This window comes from Nicotiana sylvestris, chromosome 5 (assembly GCF_000393655.2).
Source record: "Nicotiana sylvestris chromosome 5, ASM39365v2, whole genome shotgun sequence".
Taxonomy (NCBI): domain Eukaryota; kingdom Viridiplantae; phylum Streptophyta; class Magnoliopsida; order Solanales; family Solanaceae; genus Nicotiana; species Nicotiana sylvestris.
The window spans coordinates 113,410,489-113,438,270 of record NC_091061.1 but is presented as its reverse complement, the minus strand read 5'-3'; the positions used below and the strand labels follow the sequence as shown (position 1 = coordinate 113,438,270).

Below are 27,782 nucleotides of genomic sequence, written 5' to 3'. Positions count from 1 at the left end.
CTTGATTTTTCCAAAATATATATATGTACTGCCTATTAAAAATTTGTTAGTCAAACCCGTTAATTGACTCTATACTACATCCTCAATTGCTACTAGTTTTAATATAAGACATTTCATTTAATTATATAAAATTTTGTTACATTACATAAGGAGAACAGGGATTTCAATACTTGGGGATTTTAAAAAATAAACTAAATAAAAAAAGACAAACAAAGGAAAAAGTACTTAATCAAAAGGCAAGATGGACAAGAAAATTAAATCCTTGACCTCGCTTGATGCACCATTACATCATGTGACTCTTTGTAACATTATATTTATATTATTTTGTAATATTACTATGCATGATTCAGGAAGGAGAGCATGAGTGCACGTGAATCCGCTTCCATCTTCTTAGATACGCCTCTGTTGAATTGGTGGAAGGATGATGAATTCTTGCGGCCTCCAACGCTCTATCAATCCTCCATTAAGTCAAAAATCCTTCAAAAAACATGATTTAGTTGTATTTATATATTGTATACAAACATCCTCGGAAGAAACTACACTAAATGAGATGAAGTGCAAAAATTGACAGCAGAAATGTACTGTCGCGCGATGCAGGGCGCACACACTTGCTTTTTACTCCAAGTCTCCAACTGTCTGATGAAATTTTATCCTAAAGTATTGCAAGGCGAGACGCACTGCGCTTAGCGCTAGGCCAACTTTCTAATAAACTCAGATAAAAAATTTGCACTAAAGCGTCGCCTTATTTCAATTTACTCTGGCACTCATTTTTCTTCTATTTTTCATATGCAAGGTCGGTCCTCGAACCCCCGACATGGTCCCGAGTGATATAATTGGGCTCGTACTCAAACTTTGAAGCTCCATATTCTCCATTTTAGCTCCAACAACTCTTTCTGATTCGGATTCAAGTCTTAAACATATAAAACATGTAATAATTACGAAACATTCGCATTTAAGCTCAATCACGAATAAAATATAAATAGGTGAAACGCAGCCAAAAACCCATGTTTCTAGCCTATCGTTATATTGCCGATGGGTTGACAAATGGAGAAGACGAGAAGAGAGGAAGAAGACATGAAAGATAGAGATTAAGTGAGAGGTGGCTGAAAGAGGGGAGAAAGGATGTGATTTAAAGTCTGGATATAGATTGATATTAATTTGTGTATAGAGTCCAAACCAGAGAGTTTGAATAAAGTAAGGCCAACTTTTATCTTAATTATTTACTTCCTAGTAACTACCTGGTGTAACTTTCTCTATAAAAATTCCAAAAAGAATAAAAAATTCTGTAGTATAATACTTAATTGCACGGATGAATGACAAAGATCGGATACTTCGTGCCACGACTGATTTTTTGATCCCGGTAAGATAGGATACTTCGTGCCACTACTTCCTAGTAACTACCTGGTGTAACTTTCTCTATAAAAATTCCAAAAAGAATAAAAAAATTCTGTAGTATAATACTTAATTGCACGGATGAATGACAAAGATAGGATACTTCGTGCCACTACTCGCTTCCGGTGTTCTATGTGATACGAATGTGCCGTTAAGACTTAAGGGTAAGTTTTATCGAGTGGTGGTTCGACCCGCAATGTTGTATGGGGTTGAGTGTTGGCCAGTCAAGAACTCTCATGTGCAGAAGATGAGGGTAGCAGAAATGAGGATGTTGAGATGGATGTGTGGGTGTACCAGGCGAGATAGGATTAAGAATGAAGCTATCCGGGGACAGAGTGGGAGTAGCCTCCGTGGAGGACAAGATGCGGGAGTCGCGGCTGAGATGGTTCGGACATGTTAGGAGAAGAAGCATTGATGTCCCTGTCAGGAGGTGTGAGAGGTTGGCCATGGAAAGTTTGAGAAGGGGTTGAGGTAGGCCTAAGAAGTACTAGGGAGAAGTGATTAGGCAGGACATGGCGCTACTTCAGCTCACTGAGGACATAACCCTTGATAGGATGGTGTGGAGGTCGAGGATTAAGGTAAAAGGTTAGTAGGTAGTTTATAGTGTTCATCGATAGGCTTAGTAGCATGCATGTCCCTTCATATTCTTAGATTTTTTATTACGATATGTGATTTTGTTCGCCTCAGGTATTATATTCGTTGTTGCTATTATTTGATCCCTTTTTTCTCTTCCATCTTTCTTCCTTCCTTGCTTCCTTCTTCTTCTTCTTGCCCTTCCTGAGTTGTGGGTCTATTGGAAACAGCCTCTCTATCTGCATTAGGTAGGGGTAAGGTCTGCGTACAGACTACCCTCCCCAGACCACATATGTTGGGATCAAATTTGTTGTTGTTGTTGGTAAGAAAAGTCTTAGGAAAAATAGCCTCCAATACAATTTTAGGAAGCATTTTTGTAATGTAATATTCACAAGTACTAGTTGAAATGATTAACCAAACACAATTGATTTATCAAAACTAGAAAATATTGATATCCACTGCATCTGCGTGGCTTTGTCGAACATCTTGCTAAGATTCACCATGGCTAGGATGAATAGGAAGGGGAGTCCTAGTACTTCCGTTGAACAACTTCTAAGTGGCATTGTTATCCCCTCTCTCGACCAACCAGACGTGCTTAACGCACACTAATCTTTATTTGCCACGTGTTAATTTTCAAGCATCTAATAATAAAAGTATATTTACTAAATATTTTTCGTATTATAAAATTCTGATATTATAATCCTCTGGTTACAATCCTAAATATAACTTGTTCCCTCACTCTGCTACCTATCCCAGAAGTAGTCTTGGAGTTTTCTGGCCTAAGCGCAGAGTTCAACTCTGGCAGGAGAAAATCGGGGTGATTGAACCCTTCTCCGGAAGCAATCTAGCTAGTACATTAAGGAAAAAAGATTGTCAAGACGGCGAATCAAGTCCTTGTGTTACTCCGTTAAGACACACGTGCACTGACGGAGCAAGTGCAAAACAAACGAAAAGAGAAAGAAAAGTAAGGCCTTTTCACTTTACAGTTTACAAGGTGAAATCAAATTCCATAAAATGCTGCTCTATTTACAGTTTAGTTTATCCAAGGGTAGCAGTATCATTAAGTTCCTTCTAAATCAATGCAAAAAGAGCCAATGATTTTTATTTTATTTTTTTGAATTTAATGATAAGAACTATGATTTCCAAAAGATTTTGGAGTCTAAAGCTACAAGTACTTTCTGAGAACACCCTAAGGAGGAATCTTGTGACAAGAGGGGGAAGGAAGGAAGACATCTTGACTAGGCGCAAAAAGTAGAAAACCCACTATAATAATTTTTTTTGAGAAAACAATGATCAATAAAAGAACTAGAGGAATAAAACAGATCCGAATGTTTGGACACTTAGATGCTGTACAAACTACAATAGAAGGTTTGTTCTCAGTGAAAATTCAAAACCAAGCAGTATGTACAGAGCGGAAGAGAATTTAAATAGAAGTATAGCAAAAAATATTTGCAAAAAGTTGATCCAGAAATTAGTAGGAGTCCTTTATGTTTCTTGTTCTCTCAAACAAGAATCAACATTGCTATTGAATAGCTTAATACAAAGATCAGCAAGATGAGAAGCCGGAAGATACTCGGCATCTGTACCAGCAAACGACTAATCACTGTTCTGCAAAATCACAAAAAGGGATTATGTCAAACTTCAGAGCATATATGCCAATTGACACTGTAAGAGAAATGTCACTTTCCCTAGATTATGCTAGAAAGTTTAACTACTCAGAATGACTCAATATAGCCCATTTTCCAAAATTGGGAGCATTTATATCAATATCAATTTGCTCAATTACTTAATCGTCACGGTTACTGCACATTCAATCTTTGAAGCTCCGTGTTGTCAGATTTTCTACTCCGTAATTTCTACTGGAGTTCTAGCAAGTCCCTTCAGGGACATCTGTTAAATTGGAACGACACTGGAGTTCTAGCTATAAAGGTCCACAAAGCTATTAAATCACTCTCAAATCTTCTCAACTGTTCAACAAGAAGTTAGTTTGAAAGTAACTTGGCATTTATACATCAACTTGAACAAATTTCCATTAAACAAAAATTAGAGCCTTTTTATTTTTAGTTAGAATTAGGCTTCCAATTTTTGGGTTATGTATCCACAAAAAACACACATAACACAAGTATCAAAGCTCAAAATCTGTCACCCCACGGTTAAGTATTTTATTCTTGATTCCTGCATTATCCCCCTGAATCAAATGAAAGAACTTTTACAAACTTGATTACTACATACTTTCTCCGTCTCAAATTGAATGTCTCCATATACTTTTAATTATATTCTATAACAACGTTCACTTGAAAAGGTAATTGTGGTAAATATTACAGTTCTTTAAAATTGAATCTAACCCATCTTTACTTATCTGAGCAGAATTTTCCACCTATCCTTCAACAATCATGTAAAACCAAACCTATGAATTTAATGCAAAACAATGAAAAGAACTTAAAGGGATGGTGCTTTTTGCTAAAAGTGGGCACTTTTCTTACCAAGAATAATTATGGACCAGTATTTACGTTCAACTCACTCCTTTGTTTCACCTTCATCTCTTAAAATCCAGTATATTGCAAAGGATAATAGCAACAATAGGAGTTATTCAAGGATGTCAGAAGAAGAGGTGATTTGACAAATTAAGGTCCTGGTGAGGGTTGTCCATTAGGGTGAAGAAACATTGCTCCACGATTAGTAGATATATCTATATTACCTAGGGTCTTCATTCCTCAACTTACTCGATACTAAGAGGTGTAAAAAGGGATTTTGGTACATCATGTGGATCCTTGAACGTACTAATAACTTGCTCAAAGTTGCGCACACGTACCAGATACTTGTCCAAATCCTACCACGTACATAAATGGGTGAGACAAGAAGCTGTTGAACAAGAGTTGCATTGTATTCTTTTCTTTTTTTCTGATAATTGTGGTGTCCGGTCCTCGACTAAATCCTTGGAATGTCTTCTACCTCCCACCAACAACAGGTACCAAGTAACTATGTCCGTCAAGGCTTAGACAGATGGGAAGAAATCACCTAGTGTTTTTGCCTCCGCTAGGATTTGAGCCTAAGACCTTATGATTCTCAACCCACTTCACTGACCACTAGGTCACACCTTTGGTGCAAGTTGCACTATATTCATTAGCAATAAAAGCATTTAAATTTGATCATATCGATTGAGAATCTCATCATAGATTAGGTGGTCAACCAACTAAGTGAGTTGAGATATGCATCCAAGTCACATAACCTTTCTCTAGCCAAAAATCCCATCATTGAAGGTCTGCCTCTATTTATTTCATGGTATCAAGCTACCAAGAGAATTTGAATGATAAAAGAAACACGGTTTGAATTTTTTTTCAATATTAACTGCAATTGCCATATTATGAGAACTCTTAGAAGTGTTACCAATCCGGTGCTGCCACCTCATCTACTCCTCCATCTTGGATCGATCTAATAGAGCTGTGGGCATCACAGCTTTGCTCCCGTAACAAAATTCACGCAGGAGTTGATAGTTGGGCTCTGGATTCGTTCATACCTAGAAAATGTAATGGAAAATGTGTGATGCTAGATCAGGGATTGGTGAACTAAGCTTTATTTGAAGTACTGAGCTCCTTTGTATTAACCATTGACCATCCTTGGATAGCCATTCTTCGATCGCAAATTCATAGGTATTGATTTCAAATTTCACTAGCTGCAGGTTTAGGATGATAAAAAGAATCCAAATCATGGTTTGAAATTTCTTCCGATTTTAAATGCAACAGCCATACAAGGAGACATCTTAAAACACTTTCCTAATACAATGCTGCTACCTCATCTTCTCCTGCATTTTGGATTGATCTAATAGAGTCGCAAGGGGGCATCCAGGCTTGGTTCTAGGGGTGTTAAACGGGCCGGGTCAACCCGGTTCCGGATCGGCCCATCCCGGTTAAAACCGGAACCGGCCCGGTTAAAGGGGGCTGGGTTAGGGGGGACAGGCGGGTTGGTCCGTTTACCATTAAAATACCGGTTACCCGGACCGGTCCAACCCGTTAGGTGAACAGTACCCATAAACCGGTGAATTGCACAAATAGCCCAATTTTGGGTTTTTATTTTTAAAAAATTAACCCCCCTTTCAAAATCTATAAATACCCCCCCCCCCTTCTTCCTCATTTTTTCACTCATCTCTCAATTCTCATATTCTCTCATTCTTCAATCTTCACCTATTAAAGTGCAATCAACTATTTGGCTATTTTTTTGGAATTTAATTTATCGTAGTATTTATTTTTTGAAGTTTGAACAATTGAACTTCAAAATTGGAAGAATTGACGTTTCTTCGTGGTAACATTTGAGTTGCGGAATCATCAAGTGCTCAATTTATTGCCGAATTCGGTGCACTCCCTCCAACTCTTTCTCTTATTTACTATTTTACTTGCATATTTATTTGTTTTGTTGCTAATAGTTAAATTTTTACAATATGTTTAATGCTGCAAAAAGAGTTTGTAACAAGGTTACTAATCGAGGAAATAAAAAAAGAGGTAGTACTTCAGGTTCAGCATCTGGTAATAATTTAAATACCTCTCCAAATATTCCTGAAACATTACCTGATAATAATATAGACTATGAACAATTGCAGGAAGATTTTGGTATAGATGATAATGAATTAGAAATGGAAGATGAGATACCACTTACACCTAGTAGTGTTGGAGCTGCTAGCAGGGGTGGTGGTCGTGTTGCTAGTAGTAGACCACCTGTGGCCCCGACTAGTAATCGTAGAAAAAGAAGTAAGGTTTGGAAATTCTTTGAGGAAATAGAAGGTACTGATAGAGTTAAATGTAAACTTTGTAATGATACTTTTAAACATAAGACTGGGGGTCAATTAGGGGGGACTGGGACACTTAGTAGACATATGAGAATTGAGCATCCTATAGAATGGGGATCTGATGGAGATGGAAATCAATCAACTCTAAACCCTACTACTGGTGGTCTTGTGAAATATGATAAAATGAAGGATCGTGAGGAGTTAGCAAAAATGATTGCTTTGGGTTGTCTACCTTTTTCTTTTGCTTCTTCATCATATCTTATTATGTATATTCAAAGGATTTACAATCCTTTATTTAAAGGTATCCCTAGAAGTACTTGTAGAGCTGATATCTTTAGACTTCATGGACAATATCAAACATACATACGTTATTTGTTTAGCCACCTTCCTTGTAGAGTTTCTCTAACTTCTGATATTGGCCATGCTGTTAATGGAAATGATTATTTGACAATTACATGTCATTGGATAGATGATAATACTTGTATGCAAAAACATATTATCGCTTTTAGATATGATGAAGATCAGAGTCACACTGCTACGTTTATAAGTAGTACTATTTGTGAAGTTGTTGAATTTTATAATCTCAAGCAAAAAGTATTGTGTATGTCTTTTGATAATGCTTCTAACAATAATGCCGCAATTTCAATATTAAAACTGCATTTGCAACCACCTGTTGATGAAATTTTTCATGTTAGGTGTGTATGTCATGTTTATAATTTAATTGTTAAAAGTGACCTTGATTTATTTTCAACTGAGATTACTCATGTTAGAAGAGCAGTTGGTGTTATTCAAGGAAATAATAGACAATCTAGAATAAAGGAATTTAAGAATAAGTGTGTCCAGTATAACCTTAAACCCAGATTCATGCCAGACGAAATTGTTACTAGATGGAATTATACATATATATTTTTAAAATGTTGCTACAAATATAGATTCCCAATAACTGAAGTTGCTAATGCGCATTGTACTGATCCAAACCGTATGTTAACAACTACTACTTGGGAGGTCATTAATGATGTTGTTAAATTTTTACATAAATTTTATACAGCTACTGTTGAGTTTTCTGGAGCATATTACCCTACTGTTACTATGGCTTTAGTACATATAGCTGAAATTTCTTTTCTACTCTTTGAATTTAAGAAGAAAGAAAAATATAGGGATGTTGTTGAAAAAATGCAAGCAAAATTCAAAAAATATTTCTTTCCAATTCCTCCGATTTACTTAATTGGTGCCGTTTTAAATCCTTCTATTAAGATGTCTGATTGTCACCAATTAATGAATGCTTTATATACTTATATGGAGATTGGACCAACTGAAACCCCAGATTTATATACTTGTATGAACAAGCTAAATGAATATTTACAACAATTATACAATTATTATGCAAATGTAATTGATGATGTTGCTCTTAATGTAGGCAATGTTAATCCCACTATGCATTGTACCACTTCTGCTACTGTGGATGATGAAGAAGGCCTTGATAGTTTTAATATTTTTTCTACATTTTCTAACACTCAAACCAGTAGCAGGAACATTGATGAACTTCAATTCTACTTGCAGAAGCAAAAAGAGCCTCGCACAAAGGAATTTTCATCGTTGGGATGGTGGCATGAGAATGGAAAGAAATTTCCTGTTCTTTTCGCTATGGCTCGGGTCGTACTGAATGTGCCAATTTCAACTGTTGCATCAGAGAGTGCATTTAGCCAAGCAAGACAACAACTTGGAGACACCCGTCACTCATTGGGAAGCAATGCTTTGGAAGTTTAAGTATGTTTCAGAGATTGGATTAGATCGGAACGAAGAAATCAAGGGCGTGAAGATGTTGATAGCCCAGAAGACGAGGAACTTGGAAATATATTAACACATGGTAACCCATCCGAATTTAACACTCCAGAAGAAGGTCACCCAGTTCATATTGATTATGAAGAACTTACTAAGGCAATGCAAAACCTTTGAATTTATTCTTTTTTGGTTAATTTACTTGTTAAATGTAAACCTTTCAATTTGTAAGTTTGAATTTTGAAATAAATGTAGCACTTGAAATTTATAAGTGCAATTATTTTCCATCTTACTTGTATTCTTTATATTAATATAACTTACAATAGTTATACAAAATACAAAAACAAAAATTAAAAAAATACACTAAACCCGGCCCGGCCCGGCCCCCTCAACCCGTAATCCGTACGGTTCAATTTTTACCCGGATGAACCCGAACCCGTTAAACCCGTTAAGAATCAACCCAGAACAGGCCCGGACCGTAACCCGTACGGGTCCAAAAAAAGCGGCCCGGCCCGGCCCACCCGTTTAACACCTATACTTGGTTCTCATAAAGGAATTCTCGAAGGAGTTGGTAGTTGGGCCCCGGATTCGTTCATACCTAGAAAATGTGATGGAAAATGTGAATTGTGATGCTAGATCAAGGTTTAGTGAACCAAGCTTTAGTTATAGTATAGAGCTCCTTTTTGTTCACCAGTCACCATCCTTGGATAGTCATTCTTAATCACGATTTCTTTTTTTTTATATAGAAAAGGTAAATAGTCTTAAATCACGAATTCGTTGGTATTGATTTTAAAGTTCAGTAGCTGTAGGTATAACCAGTCCATGTAACATAGGCAAACAGCTTAAGATTCTCGATACTTGAAACTCCCCTGCTTGCCGCCCAGCCACTTGCCTTTTCCCCCTCCAAACCCAAAAACCCCTCAAAAGAAAAAAAAATGAAGGTCAATTTTATTATATCATTGGACTTCCGGAAGCAACTAATCCATTTTGACTTTTCCACTATTTCTTATTTCATTAATATAAGGGGGTTATATTGTTTCTTATTTCTGCAAGCGTGCATTATGCAAACTGCAGAGATCGAGAAGAGGGAAACCTGAAGCTGTTTTTTTTTTTTTTGTTTCTTATTTCAATAATGTCTCATTTCTGCAAGTGTGCATTATGCAAACTGCAGAGATCAAGAAGAAGGCTTTCCACCTGAAGTTTTTTTTTGTTTTGGACATTAACGAAAGAAAGGAACCAGATATGCTTCGAGGGAGCGGCCAGTTGGCCTGGTAAATCTATTTAGCTGGAAGAACCATTGTCATGTGAATGATTCTTTTTGATAAGTTCATTGTATGTAAATGATGCTAATCAGTTTTTTGAATTTGTTCTTTAAGTTTTATGTAGGAATCAATGTTACATTTGTAAAATACGCATCCACTGGATGCAACCAAGCAATAACATTTTGGTTACTTGAATTAAACAACACAAAAAAGTGTAGGATAAAGCAAAGTGATCCGACCAAGTCATGACATGAGGGGGTTGAATCTAGTAAAAGAGCGTAACTGCATGGTAAAATATTTATAGATAAAAAGCACATAACTAGAGAAAGGGTTTTAGGGTAAGAGAACAACTTACTCAAAATTCATATTTGAGAGTTTCCATAGTCTAAGCCTTGTGCAAAAGAGCCTTCGTAGACAAACTGTCATTTTTCATTAAAAATAGTAGGAGTCATATTAAAGAATATCCAAGTAACTTAATCTTTCAAGGTCAGAAGAACTACTACATAATCAACTAACTGAACCAAAGAAGGAATAGAAGAAAATATGACCGCTACTTTACCTGCGTATTGGAGCCAAGCTGACTTCCAACTATATCTTTTCTAACAGATGCATCTCCAACCCTAGCAGATCCCTTGGCATCTCCCTGATATCAGTTACAAGCCCGCAGTACATTTTTTATGAAAATCATAATTTAAAAGAACAAGGAAATCTATCTCAATGATGTGGAGAAACTGTGTATACCTCCATCTAAAACAACATCATTGATCCATGTAATCCAGCAGAGGAAGTTGTTCAGCAACCACAAGAATAACATATACTCAGTGATTATAGCATAAAATATCCAGTCAAATTACAAACTCTTGAAAACTACAATACTGAAGTTCATAACCATTACTGGAGGACATGACAAAGAATTGCAGTTACCTCTCTGTACCTAGCCAAATAGACCTTCAGTGGCTGAATGTAGTCCTCAAATCCTAAGGTAGCCAGGGCTGATAGCAAATCATCTCCATTAATCGTCTTCCTCTTCTCTTTCTGACACTTGTCACTTGCTCTATAAAATAAAAGAAAACACGTTCAAAACATGCAAGGAAAGTGGTTTTTACTTCCATGTGTCATCATTCAACTAAATCTTGGTATCTATATGTATAGAAGTCTACTCTCTAACAACAAACATTTAACAATGTAGAACGTGTCTTCTACACAAGTACCAACACATATTCCAACTTCCCAAGCATTAAATTAGTACTTGTGTAGAAGACACGTGATTGGGACAAAGTAACCTTGTTGAACGTGCTTCCATGTATTTATATAAAGACACCTACATCTAATATACAGCTTGTATGATCCAGAAAAAGAAATAACAGTAAAATAATACCAGCCAAAAGATTTTAGCTACATGGATACTATTTATGTAAGCGTTTAGGATTTAAGGTACATATCATGCTGGAAATGACAGAAAATATTCAATCTTCCAAATTCTGATCCCCCCCCCCCACTATACGATCCTATTAGCTAAATACCCTATTAGAAAATCAGTTAGGAGTTTGTTAAGAAGTTGTTAGAAACTCACGTGAGTTGCACGTGCTAGGAAGCTGAAGGAAGGGGACTTCCTAAAATTAGTTACAACTAACTTTCCCGCCTCTCCTATATAGGTTGATTTTTCCCCAACTCTGTACTATCTCATGTAATGTTTTGAATAAGAATTCTATCTTCTCCTCTTCTCCCTCTCTCTTCAATTACTCAGAACTCCATTGTTGGGTTCTAACCGAGCACACTGTTCAAGGACAATTCTCCATATTTGCTCTTTAGGTGAGCTTCTTTTCGTTTCTTAGCTGAAATTCAGTTGAGTTCATATCACTGGTATCAGAGCAATCGTTCCTTGGAGCTGTGAAAATGGGCGATCACAACACTCGAATGCACGAATTGAGGAAAGAAGTCGATAGTCTCAAGGGATCGATAGAATCTGTGACATCATCTGTGGCAGAATTGCAGAAATCTATCGATAATAGGGTGGCCCTGGCTATGGAAGAAATTAGGAAAATGCTGATGGGGAATTTGGTTACAACTGGAGTCCAAAATCATGAGTTTCCGGTGGAGAATGAAAGGCCAGAGGTGGTAGGCCCTCGTCCTAGGGGCCATCAACCTCCCAATCGCGACTATCATACAGAATTTCCTGTTTTTGATGGTGTAGGGTTGAAAGACTTGGTTATACAAATGCGAACAGATTTTCGCATATGAGGAGATACCTGAAGACTCTAAAGTGAGAGCAGTTTCGTGCAAGCTGGAAGGAAGGGCTCTACAATGGCATCAATCCTATATGAAGCACAGGGTGACCAGGGATTGGCCAAGGTGGGGTGAGTATGTAGCTTGCTTGTATGCTCGATTTGGTTCTGAGCTATTTGATGATCCCATGGGAGACCTTAAAGACCTAAGACAGGTAAGCTCAGTCCAAGATTATGTTGATTTGTTTGATGAACTGTTAAATAGGTTGGAATTATCAGAAGAATATGTTGTTAGCTGCTTCATTAGGGGTTTGAAACCAGAAATTGGTTTACCTGTTAAGATGTTAGCACCTAGATCTCTAGCTAAAGCCATTAGTTTAGCTAGGATTCAGGAGCAGACATTGATAGTCCAGAAACAAGTCTTCATGATTCCCTCGAATCCTTCATTTTCAACCAAGAATACACCCAGAATTTCGTCTGTTAACCCTCAACCTTCTCAATCCAATACTCAGATAATTCCCAGATTTAGTCAACCATCAAATAAACCTGCCAACTCCCAAACCTTACCTATTAAACCTACCTATAGAAATGCCAAAAGACTCACCCCTGCTGAAATGGAGGAAAGAAGAAGTAAAGGTCTTTGTTATAACTGTGATGAGAAATACAGTTTTGGTCATGTGTGTAAAAATAGGAGACAACTGTTTTCTATGGAGGTGGAAAAAGACTTAGAAGGAGGAGAGGTAGAGCAAGATGTGATGCTGGATTCAGCAGAATTATTGAGTATGATTGGTCAAGGGTGGGAAACTGATGATGAGGGGTCCATTTTGCCTCATGTGTTAGTTCATGCTATGAATGGTCTGCATGACTTTAGGACTATGAGGGTGACTGTGTCAGTCAAAGGCAAGGCTGTGCAAGTCCTAATTGATACTGGCAGCACTCACAATTTCTTGGACCTTAATATTGCCAAGAAATTGGGTTGTGTATTGACAGCTATAGCCCCTTTTGATGTGTCTGTGGCTGATGGGAAGAAGGTGAAAAGCAACTACATATGTAAGAAGCTAATGTGGAAGATGCAGGGTGTCCCCTTTGATTCAGATATGCCGGTATTACCAATTGGAGGGTGCAGCATGGTCTTGGGTATTCAGTGGTTAATTACATTGGGGGATATCATGTGGAACTTCAAAAAACTCAGAATGGAATTCAGCATTATGGGGCACAAGGTGTCACTAAGGGGAATACAACCTCCAACTACCAAGTTGATTCAGCAAGGCAGCATGGACAAGTTGTTGACCAAACCTACAGAGCTATGCATGATATCTGTAGGCTTGTTCAGGGAACACCAGCAGCAAGATGTGGATATTAGCCTGTTAGCAATGGAAGGTTCAACCAAGGAGCCTAGTAGGAATGGGGAATTACAAGCTATATTGCAGCAGTACAGTGATCTCTTTGAGGAACCAAAACAACTTCCTCCTTCTAGACTGCATGACCATAAGATCATCCTAAAAGAAGGTACTTCTCCTATTAATATCAGACGTTATAGATACCCTAATGTGCAAAAAAATGAAATTGAAAAGATGGTGAATGAGATGTTAGATTCTGGGATCATAAGGAACAGTACTAGTCCTTATTCATCCCCTATTGTGATGGTTAAGAAGAAGGATGGATCTTGGCGTTTATGTGTGGATTATATAGGGAGTTAAACAGCTGCACAGTCAAGGACAAATTCCCAATACCTGTAATTGAAGAGCTGCTGGATGAATTACATGGTGCTAAGTACTTCTCTAAGTTAGATCTAAGGGTTGGCTACCACCAGATTAGGATGTTTGAACCAGACATACCTAAGACTGCCTTTAGAACTCATCATGGCCACTATGAATTCCTAGTTATGCCTTTTGGTTTAACTAATGCTCCTTCCACTTTTCAAAGCTTGATGAATCAGATTTTTCACAAATTCCTCAGGAAGTTTATCCTAGATTCTTTGATGATATCCTCATATACAGTCAAAATTGGACTGACCACTTAGTACATCTAGAGGAAGCCTTCAAGGTGCTGAGATTCCATACCTTGTTCATCAAACAGAGCAAATGTGCTTTTGGAGTTACTCAAATTGACTACTTAGGCCACATTATCTCTGAGCATGGTGTATCTATGGATAATCAGAAGGTAAGGGGAGTGCTAGATTGACAGGGGAGTGCTAGATTGACCCCTACCTTCTTCCATCAAGGGTCTAAGGGGATTCTTGGGACTGACTGGTTATTACAGGAGATTTATCAAGGGGTATGGTGTGATTGCAAGGCCTCTAACTAACTTGCTCAAAAAGGGTAACTTTCAATGGAATGTTGAAGCCACTACTGCTTTTGAAGAATTAAAGAAGGCTATCACTTCAGCACCTGTTCTAGCTCTCCCTGATTTTTCAAAAACATTCACAGTTGAGACTGATGCTTCTGGTGAAGGGATTGGAGCTGTTCTATCCCAAAACAATAAACCTATTGCCTTCTTTAGTAAGGGCCTATCAGCCAAGAACAGGGCACTATCAGTATATGAAAGAGAATTACTGGCCTTAGTATCTGCTGTACAAAAGTGGAGACCCTATTTGCTGGGAAGACCATTCACCATCAAAACTGATCATCACAGCCTTAAGTACCTATTGGAGCAGAGGATCAATACTCCAAGCCAGCAGAAATGGCTGGTCAAGTTGCTTGGCTATGACTATTCTATTGACTACAAGAAGGGAAAAGAGAATGTGGTTGCTGATGCTTTATCTAGAAGGGAAGAGGACATTCAACTATACAGCATTTCCAATGTCAGCTCAGATATTTTGGAATCAGTCAAAACTTCATGGGCTCAGGATCTCACACTTCAACAGCTTATCAAATCCATACAGGAAGGCAAAACCACTAAACCTTACTATAGGTTTCACAATGGGATTCTAAGCAGGAAGAATAAATTGGTGATTGGTACTGATCAAGCATTCAGAACTAAACTCTTATCCTATTACCATGACAGTCCTATAGGAGGTCATTCTGGCATTACAGCCACACTGAAAAGGCTTAAACAGGATTTCTATTGGAAGAAAATGAAGCAGGATGTTTACAACTATATAAGAAGCTGTGATGTGTGTCAAAAATGCAAAAATGAGACTGTGGCTTATCCAGGATTACTACAGCCCTTACCTATACCAGAGAAGGTTTGGCAAGACATATCCATGGACTTTATTGAAGACCTTCCTAAGGTTGCTGGGAAAGAAGTGATCTTTGTAGTGGTAGATCGACTGAGTAAGGCTGCCCATTTCATAGCTCTCAAGCATCCTTACACTGCTTTGGAAGTGGCTCAGGTGTTCATGGATCAGGTGTTTAGACTTCATGGGATGCCTAAGTCTGTAGTGTCAGATAGGGATCCTGTGTTCACAAGTAAATTTTGGAAGGAGTTGTTCAAGTTGCAGCAGGTTTCTCTCCTAACTTCCACAGCCTACCATCCTCAAACTGATGGCCAGACAGAGGTAGTTAACAGATGTGTAAAAGCCTACCTTAGATGCATGACATTTGAGAAACCAAGAACATGGCCACAGTGGCTACCACTAGCTGAATGGTGGTACAACACATCTTATCATTCCAGCACCAACATGACTCCTTATGAGGCAGTCTATGGCCAGAAGCCCCCTCCCTTGCTTCCTTATATGAGTTTTGACTCCCAATTAGACTTGGTTGATAGAAGTCTACAAGCTAGGGAAGCTATTCTCAGGCTGTTGATGTCTCATTTGGAGAAAGCCAGAATAGGATGAAGACCCAAGCTAACAAAGGAAGAACTGATAGGGCATATGCAGTAGGAAATTGGGTTTATGTCAAGCTACAACCATATAGACAGCTCTCTCTTAAGTCGCATGGTTATCAGAAACTCTCACCCAAGTTTTTTGGTCCTTTCAAAATCATTGCTAAGGTGGGAGCAGTTGCTTACACCTTGGACCTGCCTGTTGGTACAAAGATCCATCCCACTTTTCACATCTCCAAACTGAAAAGGAAGATTGGGTCTCACTCAGCCACAGTTACCTTACCAGTGGTGCTCTCCGAGGAAGGTCATGTTCTATTGGAACCTGAAGCTATATTGGATAGACGCATGATTCAAAAACATGGGCGTGCTGTTTCTCAGATTCTGGTCAAATGGTTTAATGCTGCCCCTAAAGATAGCACCTGGGAAGACTACTATGACATGAAGCAGAGGTTTCCTTTATTTGATCCTTGAGGACAAGGATTGTCTGTAGAGGGAGGTAGTTGATACGATCCTATTAGCTAAATACCCTATTAGAAAATCAGTTAGGAGTTTGTTAAGAAGTTGTTAGAAACTCACGTGAGTTGCACGTGCTAGGCAGCTGAAGGAATGGGACTTCCTAAAATTAGTTACAACTAACTTTCCCGCCTCTCCTATATAGGTTGATTTTTCCCCAACTCTGTACTATCTCATGTAATGTTTTGAATAAGAATTCTATCTTCTCCTCTTCTCTCTCTCTCTTCAATTACTCAGAACTCCATTGTTGGGTTCTAACCGAGCACATTGTTCAAGGGCAATTCTCCATATTTGCTCTTTAGGTGAGCTTCTTTTTCGTTTCTTAGCTGGAATTCAGTTGAGTTCATATCACCCCCGATTGTGCACTAAAACTAGTGAAAAGTCAGGCGTGCCATAGTTTTGATAGAAACATGATTGGGACAGGTAACCTTGTCAAAGTAAGGTAAAATAGGAAAAATAAGAATGTGCAGAGCAACTCTGCATGATCCCTGTCAAAAGTGCAGCAGTGGATTGTTGTACATTATATTTTTGAGGATTAAAAAGTACTCGCTCCCTTTCAAAAAGACTGAACCTATTTCTTTTTTAGTCAGTTTCAGAACGAATGACCTCTTTCTAAATTTAGAAAGAATGTAAATTTAAACTTATTATTTTACCCTCAATGAGATGATTTATAGCCACATAAAATATCGGTGAATTGTTTTAGACCACAAATTTCAAAAGACTTCTCTTTTTTAAAAATTCTGCGCCCAATCTTACTTCACAATAGCTATTTATTTTTTCCCACCTAGTGTCTGATACCCGCTTAGGGGCCCGAGTAATCCAGATTCGGGCCGAGAAGTCCCACTTTGGGAGGTAAAGTGCTCCCTACGAAAGACTACTCTATTCCCAGGGCTCGAACCCTCTAGTTAAAGATGGAGGGGTATTTACCACCCGCCACAACTTTTGATAGTCACAATAGCTCTTGTTTTTGTCTCACTAACCGAAAACCAAAAGCAAATATTCTTCTTTTGTTTCAACTACGATCCATTCTAACCAATGTCACAAGTAGAAACAGTAAATTATTTGACGATGTGTTCCTAATTTTCTTAGTAAGCGCGGGGAAGAATTGTAGTAGAGAGCATGCCCTTTTTTGGGGGATTGACCGTAGACAGTGGTTGATTACATGCTGACATGCCCACCTTTTTCCTTCTATTTTTTGCCTTCCGTCCTCCCTGCTGGCTCATTGATGCAAGTACTACTATTCTCGTCCTCCCTTTTTTCCTGTTTCTCTTGAAGGCATAATTAAAATGGCAGGTCATTCTACTCCACCTCTATTATAGTCAAGTCCTCGTTTTCGTGTTCTTTCCTTTCACAAAGCAGACGACTTACTTTACTCCATTAAGGACACGATGCCTCTACTATTCCCTTGTCTGCTACTCCTTATCAACACATCTTTCCCACTATTCTTTTCCCCTAACGGACCAGGAGGTGATCACATGTCCATGATCCCCCTAGCTCTTGAATGCCGTGAACAATTCAACTTTTAGTCATAGCCAAGGGAAAGGGAATGGTGAAGAGGGATTTCAGAAAGGAAGATAGCAGCCAGCAAAGAGGGGGAAGGGAGCTTTATGCTGTTCGGCAATTCATGGAAGAGTCATAGCCAGAGTTTATATAGAGTAAGCTATTACGTCCCCTCCCCTCTGTTAATGCTATCAAAACAGCACCACCCAGACATCCTATTGATTTATCAAAGGGGAATACTTTGTTAAACGGCTATATTTCTCATGCATACAAAATTTTGGAAAACAAGAAAAACACAACAAAAGTTTCTAACTCTAACAGATTATCGATCTAAAAAGGTATGCCAACTAGTTATCTGTTTCCATATACAATAGCACAGAAAAAGTTCCAAGGATATTATCAACAAACAAAAAGGGAACCATCTAAGCCTAAAAGGAATTCCAAAAAAATTCTTGAAATGAGAAATTAGCCAAATTAGATGACCTCCAAGCATACACATTAAAGCTAGAAACTTACCACGTATAATGCCACACAACTTCAGTTGGCATAGCATTCTATACCCATTAGTATAACGATTTAAGTTATACGCACAGTCTAATTTAACCAATCGTAACAGATTACTTAACATTTATTAAAGATCACCGATCCATGTTATTAAATAGAGTTACTTGCAACTAGACCTAATTGTGTAGGTATTCTTCCAAGCCTACTATAAAATTCTCATTCCTCCATTTCAGCATATAAAATTTGACACTCGATTCTGGTATAAATTACATAGGTCTCTAGTATCTACGAATTCATCGAAGCAATAAATAAAACGAAAATAATCAAAGCTTACTCGCTAGTGATGAAACTGATGAACTCAGAGACGCATTCCTGAACAGTATCCTTAGAATCCTTAGCGATCTTTCCATTAGCAGGCAATGCCTTTTTCATGATGCGTCCTATATTAGCGATCGGGAGGTACCTGTCTTGTTCTCGCAAGTTCGACTGAGGGCTCCGCTCGCCGCCACTCTCATGGCTTCCGCCGCCGCCGCCTGGACTCGCCGGTTCCGCCATCCTTCACTCTACCGGAACCCTAACTAACTTTTATGTGTCTTGAAAAGGATGATCCGAGAGAAAGTATTGATTGGTTTCGTTCAATAGTTTGAGAGAAAGAACTTTGTATTTGGCGGAAAATGGTTGCTTTTGATGGCTTTTCTAAGCTGTGTTTTGTGACACTGTTCCCATAGAGCAGGGAAGAACCTATTTTTTACAGCTTGTTTGGATGGTTTGTTATATATGTTTAATAAATATAGTATTGTATTGTATCATACCCTATCTTTATATAATTGATTATATTATTTGTGATACATTAATAATATGAAAAATAAACTTACAATATTATAATAAAAAGGTAGAATTACTACAATAATAACAATTCAGTCTAATCCCACTAGTGGGAAAACGTAGAATTATTATATAAAAGATTAAAGATAAAATAGGATTATTAATAAAAAAGGGCAAGATAACATGAAAAAAAAACGCTACACCAAATCGGTTCGTTCTATTAGAATAAAGGATACAATAAATATTGTACTTAAAGTAATAATATGATACAATACACAGGTCTGAGTTTCTTTTAATATAGCCTTTGAATATTAAAATTTTAATTTTAAAATACTGAATTAATCTAATTTAACTTTGAAGATTAGTTAAATTGGCTCAAAAAAAATTATGACAACCAAAAAAGGACATAAATAGTTCTTTTTAGTGGCGGAGTCACATAGCTTCAAAGGTGGTTAGTTGAACTCTTTTTGTCGAAAAATTAATTAGTATATATAAATAATATATTATTTATTTATGACGTATATATTAAACTATAAACACACTTAGCGAAGTTTCTCATTTTGGCCATTAATACTTTTCATCTACTCTTGTTACATAGAATTAGCTTTGTATCCATGAATAAATATCTTCAAAATTGGATGAGTTTTGTAATATTGATCCTTAACATGTTTTTGTGAACTGTTAGAGCAGAGGTGCAGAGAATAAAAGAAGCCTTGAGGCGAGAGGAATAAACTAAGCAGCGATACAATATACACGCCTGCAAGATTTGATATGCCAAACTAGGAGTGTCAAACGGGCGGGGCGGGTCGGATATAGTTCAGGTCGAAAACGGGTAATGAAAAAACGGATCAATTATCCTACCCAACCCATATTTAATACGAATAAAAAACGGGTTAACCGACGGATAATACGAGTTACCCATATTATCCATGACTTCTTGTATATGATCACTTTTGGGAGAATTCTTAGTCTCCCTAACTTGAGGAACCTCCAATTTGAGGCTTTACAAATATAAAAGTTAGACTCATTGATTATTCATTGGTTACTTATTGGTTATTTATTTTCTAAATGGATAATATGGTTCTTATCCATATTTGACTCGTTTTTAAAAAGTTCATTATCCAACCCATTTTTTAGTGGATAATATAGGTGGTTAACTTGTTCTTTGAACCATTTTGCCAACCCTATGCCAAACACATGCAAACATTCAGTCTCTAAATAGATACCCACTGCGACTCCACACATAAATAAGAGAAAATTTACTCTGCGCTTCTTGTTTATTCATTACTTTTATGTTATAAATAAACATAAATTGTTTGACTTGATATAAACACAAAATACATTATTTTATTTATTTATTGTTCTTCTCTATTTGAAAGGATTTCATATTCAAGACAAAGAGTTTAATTTCCAGCTTGTAGATAGGATTTCCTTTATAGTATATGTCAAAAATAATGACCTCTTTCTTTATTTGGAAACAACTTACTTTTATGCAATAATTTATAATCACAGAAAATATTTGTACCTTATTTTACACCACAAATTCAAAAGTTTCTCTCTTTTCTTAAACTCCATGAGCAGTCAAATAGGTTCACATAAATTGAAATGGAGGGAGTACTAGATATCGCAAGAAACATGATGTAATAACGTATCTATGAAATATGCTGCAGCTGCAATGTACATAAGAATTACCAGTGGTTTCTCACTGATTTGTTAACGAAAAAGTGCTCAATAAGAAATTTTAGACGTTAATTCAATCTAATGGTCTAATTCAAGACAGTCGTTTAAAGTTAGCAATTCTTTTCAGTGAGGTTAACGTGGTTGTTAGATCAAACTTTAAACTATCATTTTTTATCTGAGGAGTTGACTTTAGTTTCCCTTATTGTAGAAAGAGTATGTTTCAAATATACAAACACCAGAAAAACAATCATCTTATACCAAAAGCAGAACGGACTTCAATTCAAATCAAATCATCACAGGCAGGCGTAATCAACGCTTCAACGCCAAGTTAAGTGGACACCACAATATAGAAGGAATGCCAGTTTAGACTAGCCCTTGCATCACTGGAAAACCAGCTGTGCTTCGAAGCTGGGACCATTCCAAAAGGTATATCAGTCATTAAATAGAACCACTGGATACCCTTCTACGCTTGCCATTTCCATAATCTCCTTCTGCAGAAAAACAAAGACGAGTCTCGTTACTAAGCGACAAACATAGTGCATGTAGACCAATGATTAAAGTCTATAAAAGGAAAGACTACACAATAAATCAACAAAAAGATCCAATGCTGCAGTGGTTGTGTGTGTTGGTTGGGTTGGGTTTGGGGGGGGGGGGTTCCTCTATTAGACATCCTTGAGAGTTCTGGTCTTATGCCCTCCAATACAGCATTCTAAATTAGGTCTATGCAGAAAAGTGGGTGGGGCTTTGGGCAGCGGGCTGCTTAAATATAATAAATCAAAATTACATAAATTGTAGTTAGTAATTGTCTGGGTCGAAGAAGAAAGGCCAGGCAGAATCATACTCTTGAGGATTGAGTCATGTCAACTTTCATAGGTACGAGAGCTAGAGGCGACGGGAAAGGAGAATCAACAAGATAGGATGCTCTGAACAGATAAATATTTACAGCCTATATGATCCAGGTAATAACATCTTCTTCTACAAGCAAACCATAAGAGCAACAAACCCAATGCAATCCCACATATGGAGTCTGGAAGCAAACCATAAGAGAAGATCTCAAAATAACTACTTCTGTTCACATAGGTGTCGATCTCAAAATAACGACTTCTGTTCACATAGGTGTCTACCATTTTCAGTATGTTAAGACTATTTCAGTATGTGAAATTATGCATTTTGACTGGTGTTTCTAATTGGGGAAAGCAGGATGAATACTCAAGTCTCATATTTTAATCAATTATCATGTAAGGGTGGACAAATGTACAATAGCGTTAAAAATGGTACAGAATCAAACAGGTAATCACTAATCTCTATTAAATGGCACAGACGTTAAAAAAAGTAATCTCTTTTATTACCTGGATGAGTGCAGTGATCCTTCCAGGCGCATGCTGAAATTTACACAAACATCAGTAAGGGAATTATTCATTAAGCAGCTTCAAAACTTCTTTTATCCCCCCCCCCCTTATTTTCTTTTTTGGGTGGTTCCGGGTTTTTTTTGTGGGGGGTTGGGGGGGTAGGCATACATGTATGTTTCTGTGATTTTACGTGTTAGTGCATGGATCTATGATACCTCAAATAGCTTGTCCTCCCATGTTACGTCCCTCCAAGTTTTTGCTTCAAGCGATTCCCATGAACTAGGAGCTTGAATAACTTCCACATGCTGCAATAGCCTCAAGCTATCTACAATAATAGTTCAAGTAAGTATTCTAACAGTAAAAATAGAGCCTCTTACTGTATATAGGAATACAAATTACGATTGCACATTAAGCACACTTTTTACACTACCTTTCACTTTTCAACTATATAGGAATATGCAATTCATAATGGCACATTGAGCCCACTTTTTACTCTACCTTTCACTTTTAAACTGAGTCTAACCTTATATATTTGCACGTAATAAGCATGAAGTGGAGCTGGAGAACTGAGGCAAGAGGTTTAAGCATTAGGACCACAACTCAGACATGTATACTAGAAACTCCATCTCCACTGGATCATGTAAGGAGAAATAGATTTGGAGCTGTCACAGGGTAATAAAAGCAAGCTTTGAGTATATAATGCTGTCAATGATAATTCTGAGCTTAGACTGAACCACATACTTGTAATGAATGCTTCCAGCCACATTTCACGCTTTGACCATGAAGGTGCAATTTCTCTGACCGGGATTTTGTTTCTTGAGCATATGCTGCACAAACACAGGATCATCATATTCATTATTTGACCCCAAAAAAATGAGAGATCTCATGTGATTATGAAAGCTTCTTTCTCTAAAAGCAAGCAGCTCCCTAGCAGACAAGGTAACTAATGCATTTCTCTTGACAGAGACTACTTGAATCATATAGAAACAATATGATTTGATCCTTTCGATTCAAAAACTCCACTTTTCTCATTTCAGTCAAATTCTCCAATAATCCACAGAGCCTCAATAGCTTCAGATTGCCCTTGTGGTTCAAATATGGTCATTATGCACAAGGACAAATGTCAGACCTTTCTATAAAGTACACCCTTGGGAACATATAGGACAACTTGCAGATAGAAATTCACAAATGGCAAAGATGGACTAGTAAACAAACTACTAATCAATGAGTTGTTATTACTAACTTGCCTCCTATATTATAAAAAGAGATCTCTGTCCAAGATCTGAATCAGATTCCCTACAATTAAGGAAATTCTTTATATTATAGTACGTAACATGTGCATAACATATAAAATTAGGGCAACAGAGAACCCTCTAGCATAATTCTGTGCCAACCATATCGAGCATTAGGCAAAACCAAGTCGATATAATAATAACAACCCCTTCCAAGTTGACCAGCATTTATTACATTCTACAGATAAGTTTCTGCAAAATGCAGAGACAAGTTCCAAACAGTAAAGAGAAGTTCAAAATCTAAATATGTCAAGTTCCACCAGCTGGAAAAGGAACGCACTCAATAATTACTTGGCGTAGAACTCCTGGAAGGACACCATCTCTTAGAGGGGCAGTTTGCAATTCAACTGATACTGTAGATTCATTGCCTCTTTCGCTAGCCTTGTGATAATCGTCGTTAACATCCTGCAACAAAATTTTTAGTAATTTCTGTAAGAAACATGATAGACCTTGTATAAGTTATACACCATTTACGAACAGTTAAAGCAAAATGATAAGAGTTATTAACTCCTCACACACTAGATTACAGTTCCAAAATACCATTTGACCTTTTAAGTTTCATCTCGTGTACATATTAAGTGAGCAAGATAAGCTTTCCACATGAAGTTAATAGCGTCATGCATTCACTTTCTAAAGGGGAAGCTGGAATTTTGTCCCCGAGGATTTACCATATCCTAGCAAAACAGTACTAATTGCTCTGTTCAGATGGCTTGGTTAGTAATTGCTGGAATTCCTGCTAGGTAGAAGTTGATATGCCTTCAGTATAGATAATGTGTCCATTTTGAAGTAAAGCTTAGCACTTTCTTTTTCTTTAACAGTAAAAGAGCATTTTTATTGACATCAGCACTAAGATGGTGCTGTGTCACGTACATCCAAAAAGCAAAAAGTATAGTTCCTTCCTTCTGACAGTGGAAAGAACCTATAAGATCAATGAGTCATCACCAGCCTCCTGTGCATATTCCTTCCTACACCAAAAGTACAACAAGGGCATACAATTACTGTTGATCTTCAGCATGGAGTTAGTACATCTTCCATAGAACCTCCAGTTTCTTCCAGATCGACCACCAAATGCACACAGGGATTGCATTCCATATTGTCTTCAAGCTTTACTCAAACCTTCATAGCCCCAATAATCTCTTTTCTTTTTTTCTTTTTTTTGGTAGCCCCAGCAAACTTACACTTCAGGAGTAGTTCCACGCATAGCTTAGCATTCTCAGTGTGCCCAGACGTAAAGCTTAGTACTTTTTGATCATTAAGGCGTAATTTTTATTAATTGTTACCTTATCGGAAAAAGTTTCATTAATCGCTAGAGGACAAGCAATAAGTTGGTGATTGTCTATACAACCAAATACAGCCAATAACCTTCCTGTATATTGACTAATACAATCTATCATGTTGATCCTGTACTACTAGAAGAAAATCCCAGCAGTCAAGATCTTTTCTTCTCATACAAAGATTCCAATCTGATCACTAAATTCACTTATGAATTATTTATGTATATGTGACAATGTCAGATTGCATAACTACAACAGTGAGGACTCCAAATACAGTGTAAAATTCAAAATTTACAAGTCCCCGCCTATAGAAATGATGGCTGTCCTACAGAAATCAACCTTTTCTTCAATAAATGAAATCTCTAGTTAACATAACTACAGCTTTGTATTCTATTCCTTTCCCTTTCTTAAGCAATAAAAACTCATGCTGATGCTCAGTTTGCTGAAATTTAACTTCCTGAAAAACCATCCATGGACTAATAAAATTGCTCCTACAACAGGATCAAATAAGATCTCGGAACTAATTGTTACTAACAAATCAACTAAACAAAAATGTTTGGCCATCTGAAATCCAGCCAACTATATGGAATATAAGAAAAAGTCCTACTCGTTTTAGTGCAACACAAAACTTAAAAAAAATAGGGTGGTTAACAGTGCTGTAATGACATATCACCTTGCGACAAACAACGAAAAGATTTGTCAAACAACCCTCTAAGATCTGATCACCGTTGTTTGACAACAGGAGCTCATTGACAGAAGGTGGCCTCAGCTTCTCCAATTGCTTCCTTTGCCTACCTATAACAAAAACAACGAAATCCCATCACCACAGAAAGATTGTGTCGACAAAGTTCACCTATTCCCTATAACCAAATCAGATACAAAAGCTAAATCACCATTCATTACTATGTAGGAGAAATTCCATGAGTATATCACAGTTAAAAGGACTACAACCAGTTGTTTGCGCATAAGTACCTAACCCAGTCTGAGTATTTGGCATTTGCTGCATGCCTACCACGACCAACAACTGCCAAACGTGCTGCATTTTCATGGCAACCAAAGAGTGGAGGAACATAGGGACCAACATGGACATATACATCAAAAGCTGAAGAAATCTTTTCCTCATCTAAACCCTCAAATTCCTCCAAACTATCAACATTTCCACTGACAAGACAAGTAATCGACAATTCCTCCCCACTTCTCCTTTCTTTCAATACAAAAGGCAGAGCTTTTCTCATTGAATCATTCACAAGAGATTGAACCAATGAATCCCACATAGTTGGTTTTGTTGATACTAAGGAAAAAGGGAGTCCACATCTTTCTGAACTGAATAAAAGTTCTGGATTTGAATTTAAAAGAATTCTTAGAGAGTTGGAGAGTCTGCTCATATGCCTTTCCCAAAACAATAGCTGTGAGCCACCATTATGAGTCCTAGTTGTTGTATATGCACCTGAAATGGGAAAAAATTGTACCTTTCAGTTTCTTTTTTTTTTAAATCATTTATTGGTTGAGGTAGTTCTAAAACAAAGATTCCTATGTGGGGAACTTCTTTTTTGTTTTACAAAACAAGAATTCAAAAGAAGGAAGATGAAAAGCAGGTAAAATACCTTGATGGGCTTCAAGTAAGGTTGTTAATGATGGGGTTTCTGCCAAATTTGGAATAAAGCCATTTTTGAAGAGAAATCTGCAGCTGCTGCTCGTCATTTTCGCCTGAGACAAAAAGGTGAATGACCTATTTCCTCCCAGAAAACAAAAAAGAAAAAAATAATACCTATTTCCAAAGGGTCGTTTGGCTCGGGTATAGATAGAATTAATCCCAGCAAGAGTAAAAGGAGAGACAGATCTAGAATTTAAACTTTGCTAGTATTTGGCCATAGATTTTAAAATTTATTGAAATTTTATTTGAAGAAGAAAATGTGTTGGAACATAAGTTTTTAAAATATATTTTATTTTTTTTATTAAAAAATATAAAACATGACTTATACCCACAAGTTCTAAAAACTATCACAAATACCCAACAGAACCTTTATCAATAACATTTATTATATTATCGCAAACCATAGTCCTGAACATAAATAAATTTGGAATAAGATTATCATTTTTATAATGAACTACATAATACACTATCAGATGACCGAGAAGACGAAGCAGTCCGGAGGTCTTTTCACCCGAGAAGTTCATTGTAGAGTATCGGCTTGTCTTCTTTGAGGTAAGTATCTTGTCTAACCTTATGTGGGGGATTTTCCCTTAGGATTTGAGTCTTATATGTTGATTGTAGTTCGTGTACACGAGGTGACGAGTGCGTGCTCGGACTTATTTGTGGAAAGTTGGCCTTTAGGGTTCTTAGGTCCTTATATTTACTGTGTATGAAGTTGTTCGTGATACGTTTGAGTTCCTATTTGCGTGTTTCACCTCTACATGTTTTAATTAGAATTAATTGCTTTAGGATTCACTCTTATTGCATATTTGACTCTTATTTGACTTAACTGAAGATTTTGCCTCTTCTATCGTCATGTTATCTTTTCATAATTGCTTATGTTTAACTGAAATTATTATTATGTCATCCTATAATTGTTTAGTCTTAATTGGAGTTATGATTATCTTCTGCTGCTTACCATTATTTGAATTGTTGAATATCCTTCGAATTGCTCAACCTTAAAAGGAGTTTAGATAACATATATCTTAGTTGACTTGCCTTTATTTGAGTTATTGACTCGTGTTGGCTTCCTTATTGTTGACTTGTATATTGTGGGATCATTGCTATATATTAGTTTCTCTTGTTGAATTGTTCCCTTTATGCATAACATTCTTTACTGTGGTTATTCCTTGTGAACTGGTTATAAAGCCCCGTGAATTTTCATAGCTAAATCGAGCAATTTCGAGCTTAGGAATACAATTTAATGTAGACCCGAACTACATAAGAAATTACTGGAGTGAAAAAAGTTATTTGGATATTTGGGGATAATTATTTTATTAATCTTGAGTGTTGTAATGATAGGGACCACTTGAATTCTAATTTCAAAGCAACAAAAAGTAAAGAAAATACAGTGAGTTATCTCCCCATATCAC

General features: G+C 37.1%; 2 protein-coding genes across 3 annotated transcripts; both read right to left on the bottom strand.

Moving 5' to 3' along the window:
* Window positions 1-3,255: 3,255 nt before the first annotated feature.
* On the bottom strand, window positions 3,256-19,058 carry LOC104230862 (nuclear transcription factor Y subunit B-10-like). The gene is made up of 6 exons (XM_009783758.2): window positions 18,631-19,058; window positions 10,711-10,840; window positions 10,528-10,533; window positions 10,346-10,429; window positions 10,142-10,205; window positions 3,256-3,573 (listed from the first exon to the last, which is right to left on the bottom strand). Exons 1-5 carry the CDS (start codon window positions 18,849-18,851, stop codon window positions 10,149-10,151), a joined length of 498 nt encoding a protein of 165 aa, XP_009782060.1. The 5' UTR covers window positions 18,852-19,058; the 3' UTR covers window positions 3,256-3,573; window positions 10,142-10,148.
* A 1,894-nt stretch (window positions 19,059-20,952) lies between these two features.
* LOC104230863 (uncharacterized) lies at window positions 20,953-26,475 on the bottom strand. Of its 2 annotated transcripts, XM_009783759.2 has the most exons (8): window positions 26,321-26,474; window positions 25,689-26,163; window positions 25,390-25,507; window positions 23,723-23,847; window positions 22,892-22,977; window positions 22,366-22,475; window positions 22,151-22,183; window positions 20,953-21,292 (listed from the first exon to the last, which is right to left on the bottom strand). In XM_009783759.2, exons 1-8 carry the CDS (start codon window positions 26,415-26,417, stop codon window positions 21,233-21,235), a joined length of 1,104 nt encoding a protein of 367 aa, XP_009782061.1. In that variant the 5' UTR covers window positions 26,418-26,474; the 3' UTR covers window positions 20,953-21,232. The 2 variants fall into 2 exon arrangements, 1 of the variants encoding a protein (XP_009782061.1); XR_711960.2 differs by lacking the exons at window positions 20,953-21,292; window positions 22,151-22,183 and adding an exon at window positions 22,674-22,812 and having other exon boundaries at window positions 26,321-26,475.
* Between the last annotated feature and the right edge of the window lie 1,307 nt (window positions 26,476-27,782).